The sequence below is a fragment of the Halichoeres trimaculatus genome, unplaced genomic scaffold (genome assembly GCF_033239565.1).
Source record: "Halichoeres trimaculatus isolate MK-OKI-2021-1 unplaced genomic scaffold, fHalTri1.1 fHalTri1_scaffold_10, whole genome shotgun sequence".
In the NCBI taxonomy this organism is placed as follows: Eukaryota; Metazoa; Chordata; class Actinopteri; order Labriformes; family Labridae; genus Halichoeres; species Halichoeres trimaculatus.
Genome location: NW_027437187.1, coordinates 6992431 through 7005439, shown reverse-complemented (window position 1 = coordinate 7005439; position 13009 = coordinate 6992431). Strand labels below are relative to the sequence as shown.

The following is a 13009-nucleotide window of genomic DNA, read 5'->3' as shown; positions in this document are numbered from 1 at the left end:
TTGCATGTCCAAGTCAAGTCCCAAGTGTTTGGTCACAATTCTAGGTCAAGTCTCAAGTCTTAGGTCAGAAGTCTAAGGCCATGTCCACACGTTGCTGGGTATTTGGGAAACCACACAGATATTTGTACATTTACACCTGTCATCCAAATGAAACTGCAGTTTTACGTCACTAAAAACGATGTTTTCTAAAAACTCCGGCCAAAGTGAAGATTTTGGAAAACTCCGGTTTCTTAAGCTGCGTTTCCACCAAGCAGTACGGGTCGGTTCAGTACGGTTTGGGACGGTTTGGGACAGTTAAGTCTCATCCCGTTTGCGTTTCCACAGCGAACTGTGCCCTCTCGTGGTGGGCGGCGTGTAAGCCGCATGCCGGAAGCCACAGCTAGTAAACAATAGCGCGACGCCGTAGCAGCTTACCCCGCGATTAAACCGTACCGAGACGAACCGACCCGGACTGCTTGGTGGAAACGCGGCTATAGTTTCATGTCGATGCTGGTAAACAGAGTTTTTGGTTGTCAAACGTCACCGCTGGATGTTCAGGGCCCATTCTGATTGGCCCAAACCCATGGCATGCCTGCGTGTAGACAATAGTGTCTAAAAAAAAAAAAAAAAAAAAAAAGGGGGGGGGGGGGGGGGGGGGTACCACCCATTCCTGAAAATACCAGGCTAAGTCATGTCTCAAGTCACTAAAAAATAAGTCCTGTAAGCTTTTGTCATCTGCTGCTGTCTGATCTACCAGACAACTGCACAGCTATTTCTATGAAGAGCATTTACTGTATTATTATCCCTCCTATCTGTTTGCATACAGTATCAGTACTAATTAGTATATCATATGATCCCTTTAAACAGGCCAATGCAATATGAAGCAAACACACAATGAATGCTTTCCTTTAAAGGAAACTGTGTTCTTCCAACATGAACATAGTTACTGTACATCTTGTCCCCTATTGCACAGGCTCAGTGTTTAGATGTAGTGGATCCAGTGTCTTTGATCTGGATCCTGCAGACTTTGCAGTCAGCACTCTTTTTTTTGGTGCTGTCCTGTTTGAAGTTTTTATAACCAAATGTAACGACAAATGGCGCAGCAGCAGCTGCAAGTCTGCCGCCATTGTCGCAATCCATTGTACAAATGATATAGCGTGATGCCATGTGGCACACACCCGATGTGTGAAGTGGTTTCCTCAATCGTAATACACCAACAAAGAAAACATAATCATTCTTCATGGGTCTTAAAACACATGTCATAGTCAAGTCTGAAGTCTTTTGAGCCAGCCAAAGTCCAAGTCCAAAGTCTTTGTGTGCATAACTTAAGTTCAGCTTGAGTTAGAGTCGCAAATTTAAGTCCTCATTTCTGAGTGTCAGACAACTAAAATGTTGGATATGTTGATTCTCTTGGTGCTCTGGGATTTTCCAGCCTTATACCCAAGTCTTAATTACCTCTGGTGGAGAGTTCAGTTTTATCTTATAAAAGTTAGGCATAATTTAACCCACAACTACAGGTAAAGTTTAGACTTGTGAACTATGTGGACTTAGTGCATTTAGCTGCATTTCATGAATTTCAGTACAGAGGCTCAAAAATGTGAACATTTCAAGAGGTGAAAAATGAGGTATGGAGGGGACAAAGTCTGCCTGCAGTTTGTGTCTCACCCTGTCTGAATTTCCTGGAGTTGAAATCCAAGCCTTCTTTTGTGGTTGTAAGTTTGTTTGACAGAGTGAACAGTCATCATCAGGTGATTTCACTGCAGATTTTGGAAGCAGCAGCCTCTGTTATCTTGCTGTGAAATGTGCTTGTTTGCTGGGTGGAATCATGAGCAGCAGAGGAATTACCTGCCACAGCAACCTAAAAACTCAGGCTCATCATTGTCAAAAAAGCAGCGGGGTTACCATGGAGAGCGCACTCACACAGGATGATTGGCAGTGCCTACGATCAGAACAAAGCTGCTTGGTGTTTGTTCTTCAATGAGCCTCACATTGGGAGAACATCCAAGTGCTGCTGCTAATTCCTGACTTTCCTCTCTTAATGAGCAGCGGTTGGGAGCTGCCACTCAGGAGAGGGTGTGTGTGTGTACTCTGATTAGTCTTTGCACACCATCTGTGTGTGTTCTAGGAGGAGTGGGGGTCTTCTGTTATGAGCCTGAAAGCACCAGGGGCACTTAAGACATGACATTTATGTGCTTCATAATTAACACCATGGCCCTGCCGGGTGTGTCTGAAGGGGTGTGTGTGTTTGTGTGTGTGTACTATGTGCATAATCACTGTGCCTCAGGTCTCTCAGGTGGAATCAAACACGATGAATTACTCGAACAGAGCTGGCTTTTATTGGTGATTTGCAATCTTTGCCTTATTCAGCAGTGTTATGTAAGATTTATACACCTTTTAAAGCAGCTTTCTGTTTATAACAGAGCTTACAAGGCTAACCATACGCATCATGTACTTACACGACAAGTCATTACCCAAGAACCACTGCAGGGGAAGGTAAATCAAGGTTTCATGCCCTCCCAACATATTCTGTAAAAGTGCAACAAACAATCAGGACTCAGTACCTCTGCTTAAAAAAAAGGACAGTTACCCTAGTTACCACCTAGTTGCCCCTGGTTACAGCATCTTCCTGTGCTCCTTCCATGAGGCCCTTTGGGCTGCTGTTGCCATGACACCAAAGTTACCCCCTCACACACACACACCTCCACTAACCTCCTTTCCCAACCCCTGAAAAATTATTTAACAAGAGAATAAAAGCCCTTTATTGAGGTTACGGTCACACATGTGAGCAGCTGTTGGCCGCCTCAATCTGCTTTCAGGTCTGGGTACTTCAGTTGTGAGGTAGACTGTCCTCAAGTGTTTCTTTTGATGTTCAGGCTCAGGTTTGGTCTAAAATCACAGACAGTATCAACAAAACATTCAGGAACTATGAGTCATCAGCTCTTTTTTCTGATTGGTAAATGGTTTGTGTTGTTGAAAGTGGCCAGAGATGAAATGTGGGTCAATTTATATATTCCTGAATTTGGAACATATAGAACACCTGGTTGGCATGGCTGCCAGGTTCTTGGTTTGATTCCCTGGCCGGGCAGGTATACCCCTTTATTACATGTTACATGGTGCATGATCACAGGGTGTCTCCTGGTACTTGGAAAAAAGAAACATGCTTGCACGAACAATTAATCACTCATAATTACCTTTGTGTGTGTGTGTGTGTGTGTGTGTGTGTGTGTGTGTGTGTGTGTGTGTGTGTGTGTGTGTGTGTGTGTGTGTGTGTCTGGTGTGTGCGCAAATCGTTGTTTTCCTCCACGTGAGCCCTGTGATAGGCTGGTGACCTGTCCAGGGTGTATCCCACCTTCCACCCAGTGACAGCTGGGGAAGGCTCCACCCTCCCATAACCCTCACAGGGAAAATCGGTCAAAGGGAGAATGGATGAATGGATACATCATCCGACAACCTTTGCAATAAAATACTAAAACACACAAAACACCTTGATGATACAATAACTTCACTAGATGCAAGCTGGTCAATAAGCCTGGGCTTTTTTAATGTTTTCTTGGTTCTGATTGGCCTGTTTTAGCCAGCAATTGTCCATGTGTTGAAACAGACTGATGTTATGTAGAACAGGGTGTTGGAAGGGGTATGGCTCTAATCAGAGACTCTAAGGACGGATGCCTGATCAGTGGGCAGAAAGGAGTGCTGCTATTTTGACAGTAACATCTAAGTACACTCTAAAAAATAATGTAATGGGTTTACTCAAAAAGGTGTGTTTACTTTTTGCATGGATCTTTTTAAGTTCTCATAACTTCACTGCTAATTGAGTAATCTGAACTAGCTGAGCATAATAAGGCCAACTTAAACAGCCACACAAAAAGAAAGCTATATCAAGTTCAATCTAATTGTTTTTGTGTGTATATCATTGAATTTTCACATTGGTTGTACTTGATATTCATTTGAAGTACAACAAAAAATTAAGTACAATGACCATGTTTTATTTATACATTCAAGAGATAAATCAAGTAGTGTTTACTAAAGAATTAATCAGTATTCCTTGAAATGCTGTTATCTTGTCATTCAAATTTAAGTTGTAATAAATGTAAACATAAATATTTCCTACTCAAAAATGTCCATGCAAAAAGTAAACACATTAATTTTAGTATATACAACTCATTTTACCCAAGTTGGGGGAAATAATAAACAGGAACCACAATTCACAGTTCAAACAGTTTGTTTTATGAATAATTTGTACAAATCAAGTGCAAACATTATGAACAGCACCATCAAAAACAAGAGTTCCATGTGTGTTTGTAGTGTGTTAGTGTGTGTAGTATGTATGTTGTTAGTTATTTTGCATTTACTGTGTGTATTTAGTGTGCTGGTGTGTGTGTGTGTGTGTGTGTGTGTGTGTGTGTGTGTGTGTGTGTGTGTGTGTGTGTGTGTGTGTGTGTGTGTGTGTGTACAGAGTGTTATGTGGGAATTTAGTGTTAGTATATGTGTGCAGTGTATGTACTGTTTGTGTGTAAGTGCATGTATTGTGCCTTAGTGTTATACGTTGCACATATTTTGTTTATATTTCAATGTAGAACAAGCCTATGCCATATCCCTTCACTCCCAATGACCAAGGATAAAACTTTCATTAACTTAACCATAAAATGAAAAAATATTGTGCATACAGTTTGTGTGCTAGGAAAAATATTTTAAAATTTGTTTAGGATTAAACAGCTTTACATTCAGAGAACAATCATGAACGAGATGAGTCTGACTTCAAACAACTGTAACTCTTACTGAGGTAGAAGGACATTTCTGCATTTTGGCAAACTAATGAAATAGGCCTTTATGGTTATCCATCCAAAAAAGGGCAAATATAACACCAGCGAAAAACAGTTAACATTCTGGGTCTGCTGAAAACAATACACTCACAAATATTTCATCCCTCCAGACAAAATCAACTTCAAGGACTCAAAAAACAAGAGTAGCAACCATCTCAGATGTGTGCTGAATGACATTACACTGCATAATCTAGGAAGAACAACTTGAACAGCAAGTCCATCGCAGTGCAAATTAGAGGTGTCCATTGTTTATTTTTAGCTATGAGGTTCAAAGGGGTTTCCTAGCAGCTTTTGCTTCAGAGATGTGACTTTTGGGCTGCTTTTCTGACTATCTAGGTTCAGAAATACCTTCTGAAATACCTCACAAGTGTACTTCAGCTCTCGTGGGTAGCTCAGGTTGATGGCATAAATGAGGCCCATTAGCAAAGCACAGGCCCTTGGCACGTCCAACCCCTGCAGGACTTCTGTGCCCTCTATGATGATGGCTGCTTTGGCTGGATCAGATGCTGTAGCACCTTTGGTGATTAGGATTTTCATCACCCGACTCTCAAGATATCCAGTTTGGCTCTGGGAATCCTTAAAGCAAGAGTATCAAAAACAGATATCAGTATTCATTTTCAATAAGCTAGCACACATAATTCCTCTACAAAGGAAATACACAATGTATTGCAAATGGGGTCTATTGACAGCCAGTAAAAATTTCTGAGACTTAGCCTAAATATACACACAATGTCCTGTAGATGGTGCCTGCCGCCACAACAACTTGTATCTTGTTTAAAAAGTGAAAGGCAAATGCACCAAAATGTATTAGGGCCACTGAAAAACAGAATTCAAGAAATTATTTCTGACATTTTTCTGGAACAAATTAAATAAATGAAATAAAAGAAAATGTACTCTGTTTTTTTCTTATTTTTTAGTGGCCCTCATACTTTTTTGATCAGATGCTGTAACGGTTCTCTGGAGAAAAGCAAGTCTTCATCACATTTCTACAGAAGAGGATAAGGGCCCCTGAAAAAAAGGTCAATTTTTTAAAAAACTATTTTTCTCAAAATTCTGAGAATGTTCCGACTTTAATCTCATAGTTCCGGGGAAAAAAGGAAATTCTGACTTGTCAAAAGTCTAAGTTTAAAGTCAGAATTCTGAGCAAATAGCCAGTATTCTGAGAAAAATTCCGATTTTTCTCAGAAATCTACAAAAAGTCAGAAATTTTAAGATTAAAGTCAGAATTCTGACTTTTAGAAAGAGTCTGAATTCTGGCTTTGATTTCAGAATTCTGGGGAAAAAAATTCAAGGGATAATTTCTGACTTTTATTGGAAAAAAATTTAATAAAAATAAAACAAATGTACTCCTTTTTTCAGAGGCCCCCATACTTTTCTGAGCAAATACTGTAATGGTTCTCTAGAAAAAAAAAACCCAAACAGGTCTCTATCACATTTCTATGGAAGAGGATTAAGACCCCTGAAAAAAGGTCATTTTTTTAATACTGCTTTTCTTAGAATGCTGAGAAAATTCTGACTTTAGTCTCAGATTTCTGAGAATGAGTCAGAATTCTGACTCTCACAAATCTTTAAAAAAAAGTCAGAAATCTAAGATTAAAGTCAGAGTTCTGACTTTTTAAAAAAAGGCCATAACTCTGACTTTAATCTTATAATTTAGAGAAAATAGTCAGAATTCTGACTTAAATCTTAGAACTCAGAGAAAAAAGTCAGAATTCTGATTTTAATCCCAGAGTTTTGAGAGAATAGTCAGAATTCTGTCTTTTTTCGTTTGAATAAATAATTTGATCAGATTTTTTTTCAGTGGCCTTAATCATTTTCTGTACATTTCTATTCAGGGCGGGCAAAAGTAAAACAAGTTACTTTTTCTCTTTTTGTCACTAAGTACTGAGCAACAAGCAGCAGCAAAAAGAAACAAAGACAGGCTAAGGAAAGATTCTGGTGAGTCATTTACAAAGACAGCATGAAAGTTCCATTTCACTTCAATTTCATGGAGTTGCAAGATGATTCACTTTCACCTACCTCATATTCAAAAAGATTTTCCTCATTTTCCCCGAGGTAGACCACTAAGCAGCGAATGGCAACCTCTCTGCGAATTTCAACTGTGTTGATCTGATGGAGAATTGAAAGAAAAAAGGTTGAATAGATGCATTTTTTATAGCAGTTAGTTTATTTTTTTCTACTGTAAATATGTCAGGCACCTTCAGAAGTTCCATAATTTTCTGGATCTTAGATTTGGCAGCCCCTCCTCTTGACATCACCAGTGGCATCAATCTTGGTATGCACTGGTCCAAATTCGCCATAAAAGTTGACTCCAGATTGGCAGTGGTTATTCTTTTAAATTCTTCCTTGATCTGTGTGACACAAAATAAAGCAACATGATATAAAATATATAATTAAATCACTCAGTTGAAATCATAAGTCTACCAAATTGCCTGTTCCAGAAAATACAAAAACATTCACCTGTGCTGGAAGAAATAGAGCAGGCCATCGCTCCTTCAACTCACTGACAGGTGGAGCCAGGGTGACAACTTCTTGTCTCCGAGTGGAAAAGGTCCTTTCCATTTTCTCACTGATGACCTGGGAATTATTTCTCTTCTTTACCTCACTAAGAAGATCCAGTCTTTGTTGCTCAAGGCTTTCTTGAGATTCTCCTAGTGGATGAGGTGGCAGGTAGTTTGCCTCACCCTTCCGAGCTTTCTTCACGTTCTTTGCAGGTGTGTTCTCATTGGCCCGCTTTTTTTGGAGGGAGTTAACATCTAGCTCAGGGCACCCAAGACCCCTTAGTTTTGATCTGTAATTGCCCATTTTATATTTCAGTCTTTGTTGCCATCCGTAACATCCATTGTAGGACCCTGGTTCTTTCAGACAAGGATGTTTTCGAATCAATGCTTCAGCTACAGCAGCAAACTGTGCACTAGTAGGATATGCAACATACTCAAAGATACTTTCAGCTAATCCCTCAAGGATGTCTGGTAGGATGGCAGTAGAGCTTAGTCGACATCCATCTTTATTGAAAGCTTCATTACCAGCTGCTAGCACAAGCTCTGTGTCATTGCGGAATCGTGGTATTGGAAATTCGGAGGGCCAGGGCTTTGAGCGCAGATTTATTTGCTCAGGTGATGACAGGATGATCGTATCATCGGATTCAGATGAAGCAATACTGGCAGGGTGAGTGAAGCTGCTGGCTGCACCTGTGTCTGAGCTGCTGGCTGCACTTGTGTTGGATCTATCCAGGTCAGTTACAATGAACTGGACTGAGGAGAGATCAACAATATGAACAACCTTGATTGTGTCTTTATCTTTAAGATCTTTTGTTGACGTAAGAGAAAAGAACTCCCCTCCAAAATCAACATCCTTGTAATGCAAGGTAAACTTTCCTGCTTCCAGTCTATATTTCTGTTGCACAATAGACTCTAGCTCATCCACTGTCTCAGGTACTCCACAAGGCAGTTCAAGCTTGTCAATCATATGGTCTTTAACAATAACACGAAGTGCAGCAGGTTTACTCAGATGTGACGTTTGAACATCTGCAAGGGAAAAAAATCATTCTGTGACACTGACATATGTGAGCATTGCAACATCTTAGGCCTGAGGTTTTGGTGGCATACATCTCACATTTTTGGAGCCATAATATTAGCAGAAACTCATGAAGAATAACATACCAGGAACATCAGAATCAGGACACTCCATTTCCTCATATATTGCATTCAGCATCCTTTCAGCAGGGGAAATGTTTTCTGAAAATGTAAAGCATGAAGAGAGAAAAAAAAGTAAATACTTTCTGATTAGCTGCATCATATCATCTTGTAATAATGTGCCAATTTAACAGTCCATTGGCTAACTACTGTATGTGTCTAAGCACAATGTGAGTTTGTGCCTAGAAATAGCTTGTTCCCTGTGAAATCTGCCATCTTTTGCCTTCACTAGGTAACACAAAGACAGCGTTAAAAAGGGGGGCATCTATGGCAAGTAAATGTATCGCTTCAGAGTGACCATGCGCTTTTCTGCAATGATATATGCAGCTAAAGGGAATATATCAGACAACTGAGCTGGCTCAAGAACTTTAACAGTTTTTGTATTTTCAAGCTCAGAGCTTCCAAGGTGCTCAATGTACCAAGCATCTAAGCATTCCACAATAAATCCAGGTCGACCATCTACAGCCACAACCTGAATCAGCTCTCCAAAATCAGGGAGGCCACTTGTTGAACCATTAGCCAAGATCATTCCTGTCGCATATCTTGTTCCACTGTAACACACTGTGTTAGCCAAGGAAATACATGACTTACCAGGGTACTTGGCTTCCACTGCTGCCCTGATGTCCTCTCTCAGCACAGCCAAATCTACCTCTGACAGTTTGGTCACCTGCAATGACGGTTGGACAACCTTGCTGTCATGTAGATGATAGGCAATCATCAGCTGATGCTTCACTGAGAGAGAGAGAAGAATGTTGCGAAAGGAGTGAGTATGTCTGACAACACGTTTAAAGAAACTATGTTTAGCCTCAAACCGCATGGTCCACAGTGACACAAGTGGTCCAAAAGCCTTTATCAACTGAGGATAATGTTCTATGTAATGATGCTTTGGAGTGAGTCTTTCACCAGGGAAAGCTTCACAAAATCTGTGCCGATGCTCTGATATCTTACTGTCCAAGAAACAAATTGTCTCGTCTGTATGGACAGGGGCTACAATAAGTTCAACTATGTCCTTGAGGTTGAGAAGAATCTGCCATGTTGGATCACTCAATGGTATCTTTGGGCCAATGATGAAAGGAAGGAGTCGCAGCAATGCCCAATTTTCATGTGCATTCCCACCAACACTTTTTTTAACAGCAAAATTAATGGGTACTGGTTGGGGTGCATCCTTCTTATCTGTCCACTTATATGGAAACTCTCTGATCAATTTATTCAGCTCTGAGAGAGTGAAATATTTTTTCTTAATGAAGGTATCCAGGCACAGTGCTACTTCTTTTGGTATGATGCCTTCAAAAAGATCGTGCAGCAAATCAGGGGGGAAGCCTGACAGCACATCAAAGTGCTTGAGTTTTTCTGTTAATGGACATTGTCGCTTTACTCCACAGCAATGTTGCCCACTCACCTGTGCAGTCTGAATATGCACCTTGTGGTCTTCTTTGGTCCGGGGAGGAAGTGTTCCTGTTCGAACCTCACAGTCTTGCAATTTGGAGCGTTCTCCAAGACACCATCTGCAGAAGTATGAACATGAGAAACTCTCAACAAATCCACTGACAGAATGAGCACCAAGGTTGTCTGCAATGACAGAAAAGACGGTACCTTTAACTGGTCTGCCAAGAGAAGGAATGTAGAGTCCATCCTCCTCAAGACTACCAAGGTCTTTGAGAAGTGGCTCCAACACAGTATCATATCCATATTGTTTTATGTCCTCAGCTTTGCATAAAATGGCTAAAAATATTGAAGTCAGTGAGGACCGGAGCAATGGTGGTACATTTGCAAGAACCCAATAGACGGCAGTGATTTTGTGTTTTTTTCTCGATGTTCCAAGTGGATTGCACACTTCAAATTCATCCACATATAAATTCAGGGCTATTGCTAGATCATTTTCAGAAAATAATTTATTAGCTTTAAAGTGGGTACCATCATGAAATGACATGTACTGAGCGTCTGTGTTTTCTGTGTTTTTGTTACCACTGTTTATTAGGAAATCCTGCATTTCCTTCTTCTTAAAAATCTCAGATAAGGACTTCAGAATAGGTACATATTGATAGCTTTTTTGCTCCCGGGCATCAAGCACATATTCAACTGGCTCCACTACAGAGAAGTTCTCCTTAAAATACTCATTTCTCTTGTAGGCGGTGGACAGAGGACCATCACTCCTCAATGCTTGGCTGATGGGGTTGGATTTACAGAGTTCTGTTACCATGTCAGTGATCACAGAATTATCAAGTTGACATTTATGCTTCTCAAGGCATGACTGCAAAATGTCTTTCATGATGGGGCCTGATGCTGAACTAGAAATGAAGTTTAACTCTTCCACCATTTCATTAATACACTGTTTGGGCACATTAAATATGCTTTCTAATTTCAGAAAGAGGTGGGCAAGATTAGCTTCAATTATGTTCGGCAATTCTTTGCTATCTTCATCACAAAGCTCTCCACACGCAATATCTTCATCGTCAGGATCATCCCCTGCATTAACAGGATTTACATACCTGCGCACAAGCTCTGCCTTGAAGTCATCCAGTGAATGTGGAGTGTGTTTGCGTGTCCTGTGAGAGGCAAAAGTACCATAAATATTCGTTTTGAAATGGCAATTTTCAAACACGCATGAGATAGTTTCATGTTTTTTCAAATGACGGCCTATGTGCTCAAAGTACTCCTTCTCTGTGGTGATGGAGCTCAGAGTACAACATGGACATTGAAAAGACAACACATCACTCACTTTTGCTGTTCGATGAGATGAATGACTTCTTGTCATGTGTGATTTAAGGCTAGCCCATGTTTTGAAAGAGCAGTAGCAGTCCCAATAGAGACAAGGCAGAAATTGCCCAGAATGCATATGTCGTAGCCTGTAGTGTTTTAACAGCTCTGTCTTTCTTGGAGTTTCATATTTGCACATTTTACAGCACCAGTTCATTGTGAAAACGATTCGGTGAAAACGTTCTACACACTGCTTAGCTATAAACCAGTCAAAATGAATCGGTCACAGTCAGTATCTGTAGCGGCTAATGCTAGCGCGCTATGACAACAGCGGTCCGCGGGCTTACCTTTTAGGCGGTACGGGCGTAAACGCGGTAGGCTGGTGGTCCTCCGGCGATAATCTAGACCCCTACAGAGGACTTGTCAGCTGTTCCGAAGTGCAAATCAAAAACAAACCGTAGTTCTGTGAAAGCAAGCGGAGACGAACGCCTCGACATTCCAAATTGACTGCACCTGGAGTCTCTCGTCCGTTACTTCAGTCGCCACGCCCACTCTCTTCTAAATTTCTTCTTCTTCTTCTTCACTCGATCCTTAAAATTCAGGTTTCAGAAGATTATTTCTGCTGAACCAACTTAATATTTTGCACATGTTGAGTTGATGCACTTTTATGCATTCAAATTACACATGAAAATGAGTCTGGATCATTGTTTTATTTTTAAGTTGGTTTACCTGGATGAATGAAGTTGGTTACTTAGTTAAACGAATAGATGCTGCAAACTTAAATATTTATATGAAAATTGTGTATTTATTTAAGCTGAATTTACTACCCCCTTGCCTGATTTTTTAGAGTGTAAATACTGCATTCATAAGTTTCTAGATCTGTACTTGACTGTCGGAGCACACCATAATTTAACCCAACAACTGTAAAAGCAAACTAAAAATCGCAAGGATCAGAAATATTGGAGAATCGCAATTTAAATCAAATCAGCACCCCAAAATTCATAATAGAATTGTATCACAAGAATAGCATATTGTCCCAGCCCTAAAAATTATGCTGGTCTACACCTTTTTTATAACTCTTTTGGATTGGAACTTGCAGCAGATGTAAATGCCGCCATTCTCAGAGCCCCTGTTTGGTCATCCTGGTCATAAAAGTGTCTCCAGCACTTGTCGACTTATGTATGTCATGGGTTGAACAGCTGATTGTTATGCTGCAGGTCGATAACAAATGCATGTGTGGCTTCTGTGGGTACTTCAGAAAAGAATAGGGTTTGTGATGGCTGAAAAAGTACTGAATAACTAGTGCATTTACATCAGTTTCTAAACAAAGTGGTTCTTTAACTACCTCACAGCAAGCGTTATTAACCATCCGTGTGTGAAGAAAGCTCCAGCTTTAAAATTATGACAGCTGCTGAATTATACCATGTCGGCATTATCACTTTTGAACCCATTCATCCAGACTGACTTTCTTTGTGTCATCTATCACTGGAAACTGATTGTGCCAGAGGTTTGGCTTTAGTGGCACCAAACTAGCCGTTTCCTGCCACACGTCTTTCAGTATAACTTAATAAATGATTGAACAAAATTGTCATGTGACAGGAATTGATTTGAGATGTATGCCTTAAGGACATAAGGTGTCAGTCGTGGCAGCAATTTCCAGACCTCTTTTTTTTTGTACCAGTGTGTTTACGACGTCTGATACTAACTGTGTGAGGGTGCTCTGTACACACTCTTTATTTGCAAAGCAGTTTATCATTTTGCCATTAGTGTCTCCTGATTTTAGAGTGATTTTATTTTTCATAAGGTGTTTAATTT

At 40.3% G+C, this 13009-nt stretch overlaps 2 protein-coding genes across 2 annotated transcripts in view; one reads left to right on the top strand and one right to left on the bottom strand.

Moving 5' to 3' along the window:
* The window catches only part of necab2 (N-terminal EF-hand calcium binding protein 2), a 206806-nt gene that overhangs the window by 25623 nt on the left and 168174 nt on the right, over positions 1–13009 (top strand). The gene's annotated exons all lie outside the window — the stretch shown is intronic.
* On the bottom strand, positions 4872–10079 carry LOC141796872 (uncharacterized). Its single transcript, XM_074678169.1, has 7 exons — positions 9897–10079; positions 9089–9229; positions 8465–8539; positions 7263–8329; positions 7001–7153; positions 6822–6911; positions 4872–5378 (listed from the first exon to the last, which is right to left on the bottom strand). The coding sequence occupies exons 2-7, from the start codon at positions 9213–9215 to the stop codon at positions 5058–5060; spliced, it is 1833 nt and encodes a 610-aa protein (XP_074534270.1). The 5' UTR covers positions 9216–9229; positions 9897–10079; the 3' UTR covers positions 4872–5057.

Coding starts and splice junctions, on each gene's coding strand:
- LOC141796872 (XM_074678169.1), bottom strand. CDS start 9,215: ATGATTGCCTATCATCTACATGACAGCAAGGTTGTCCAACCGTCATTG. Junction 8,540..9,088: donor AGTGGAAGCCAAGTACCCTG/GTAAGTCATGTA, acceptor TTACATTTTCAG/AAAACATTTCCCCTGCTGAA. Junction 6,912..7,000: donor AAATTATGGAACTTCTGAAG/GTGCCTGACATA, acceptor ATTCTCCATCAG/ATCAACACAGTTGAAATTCG.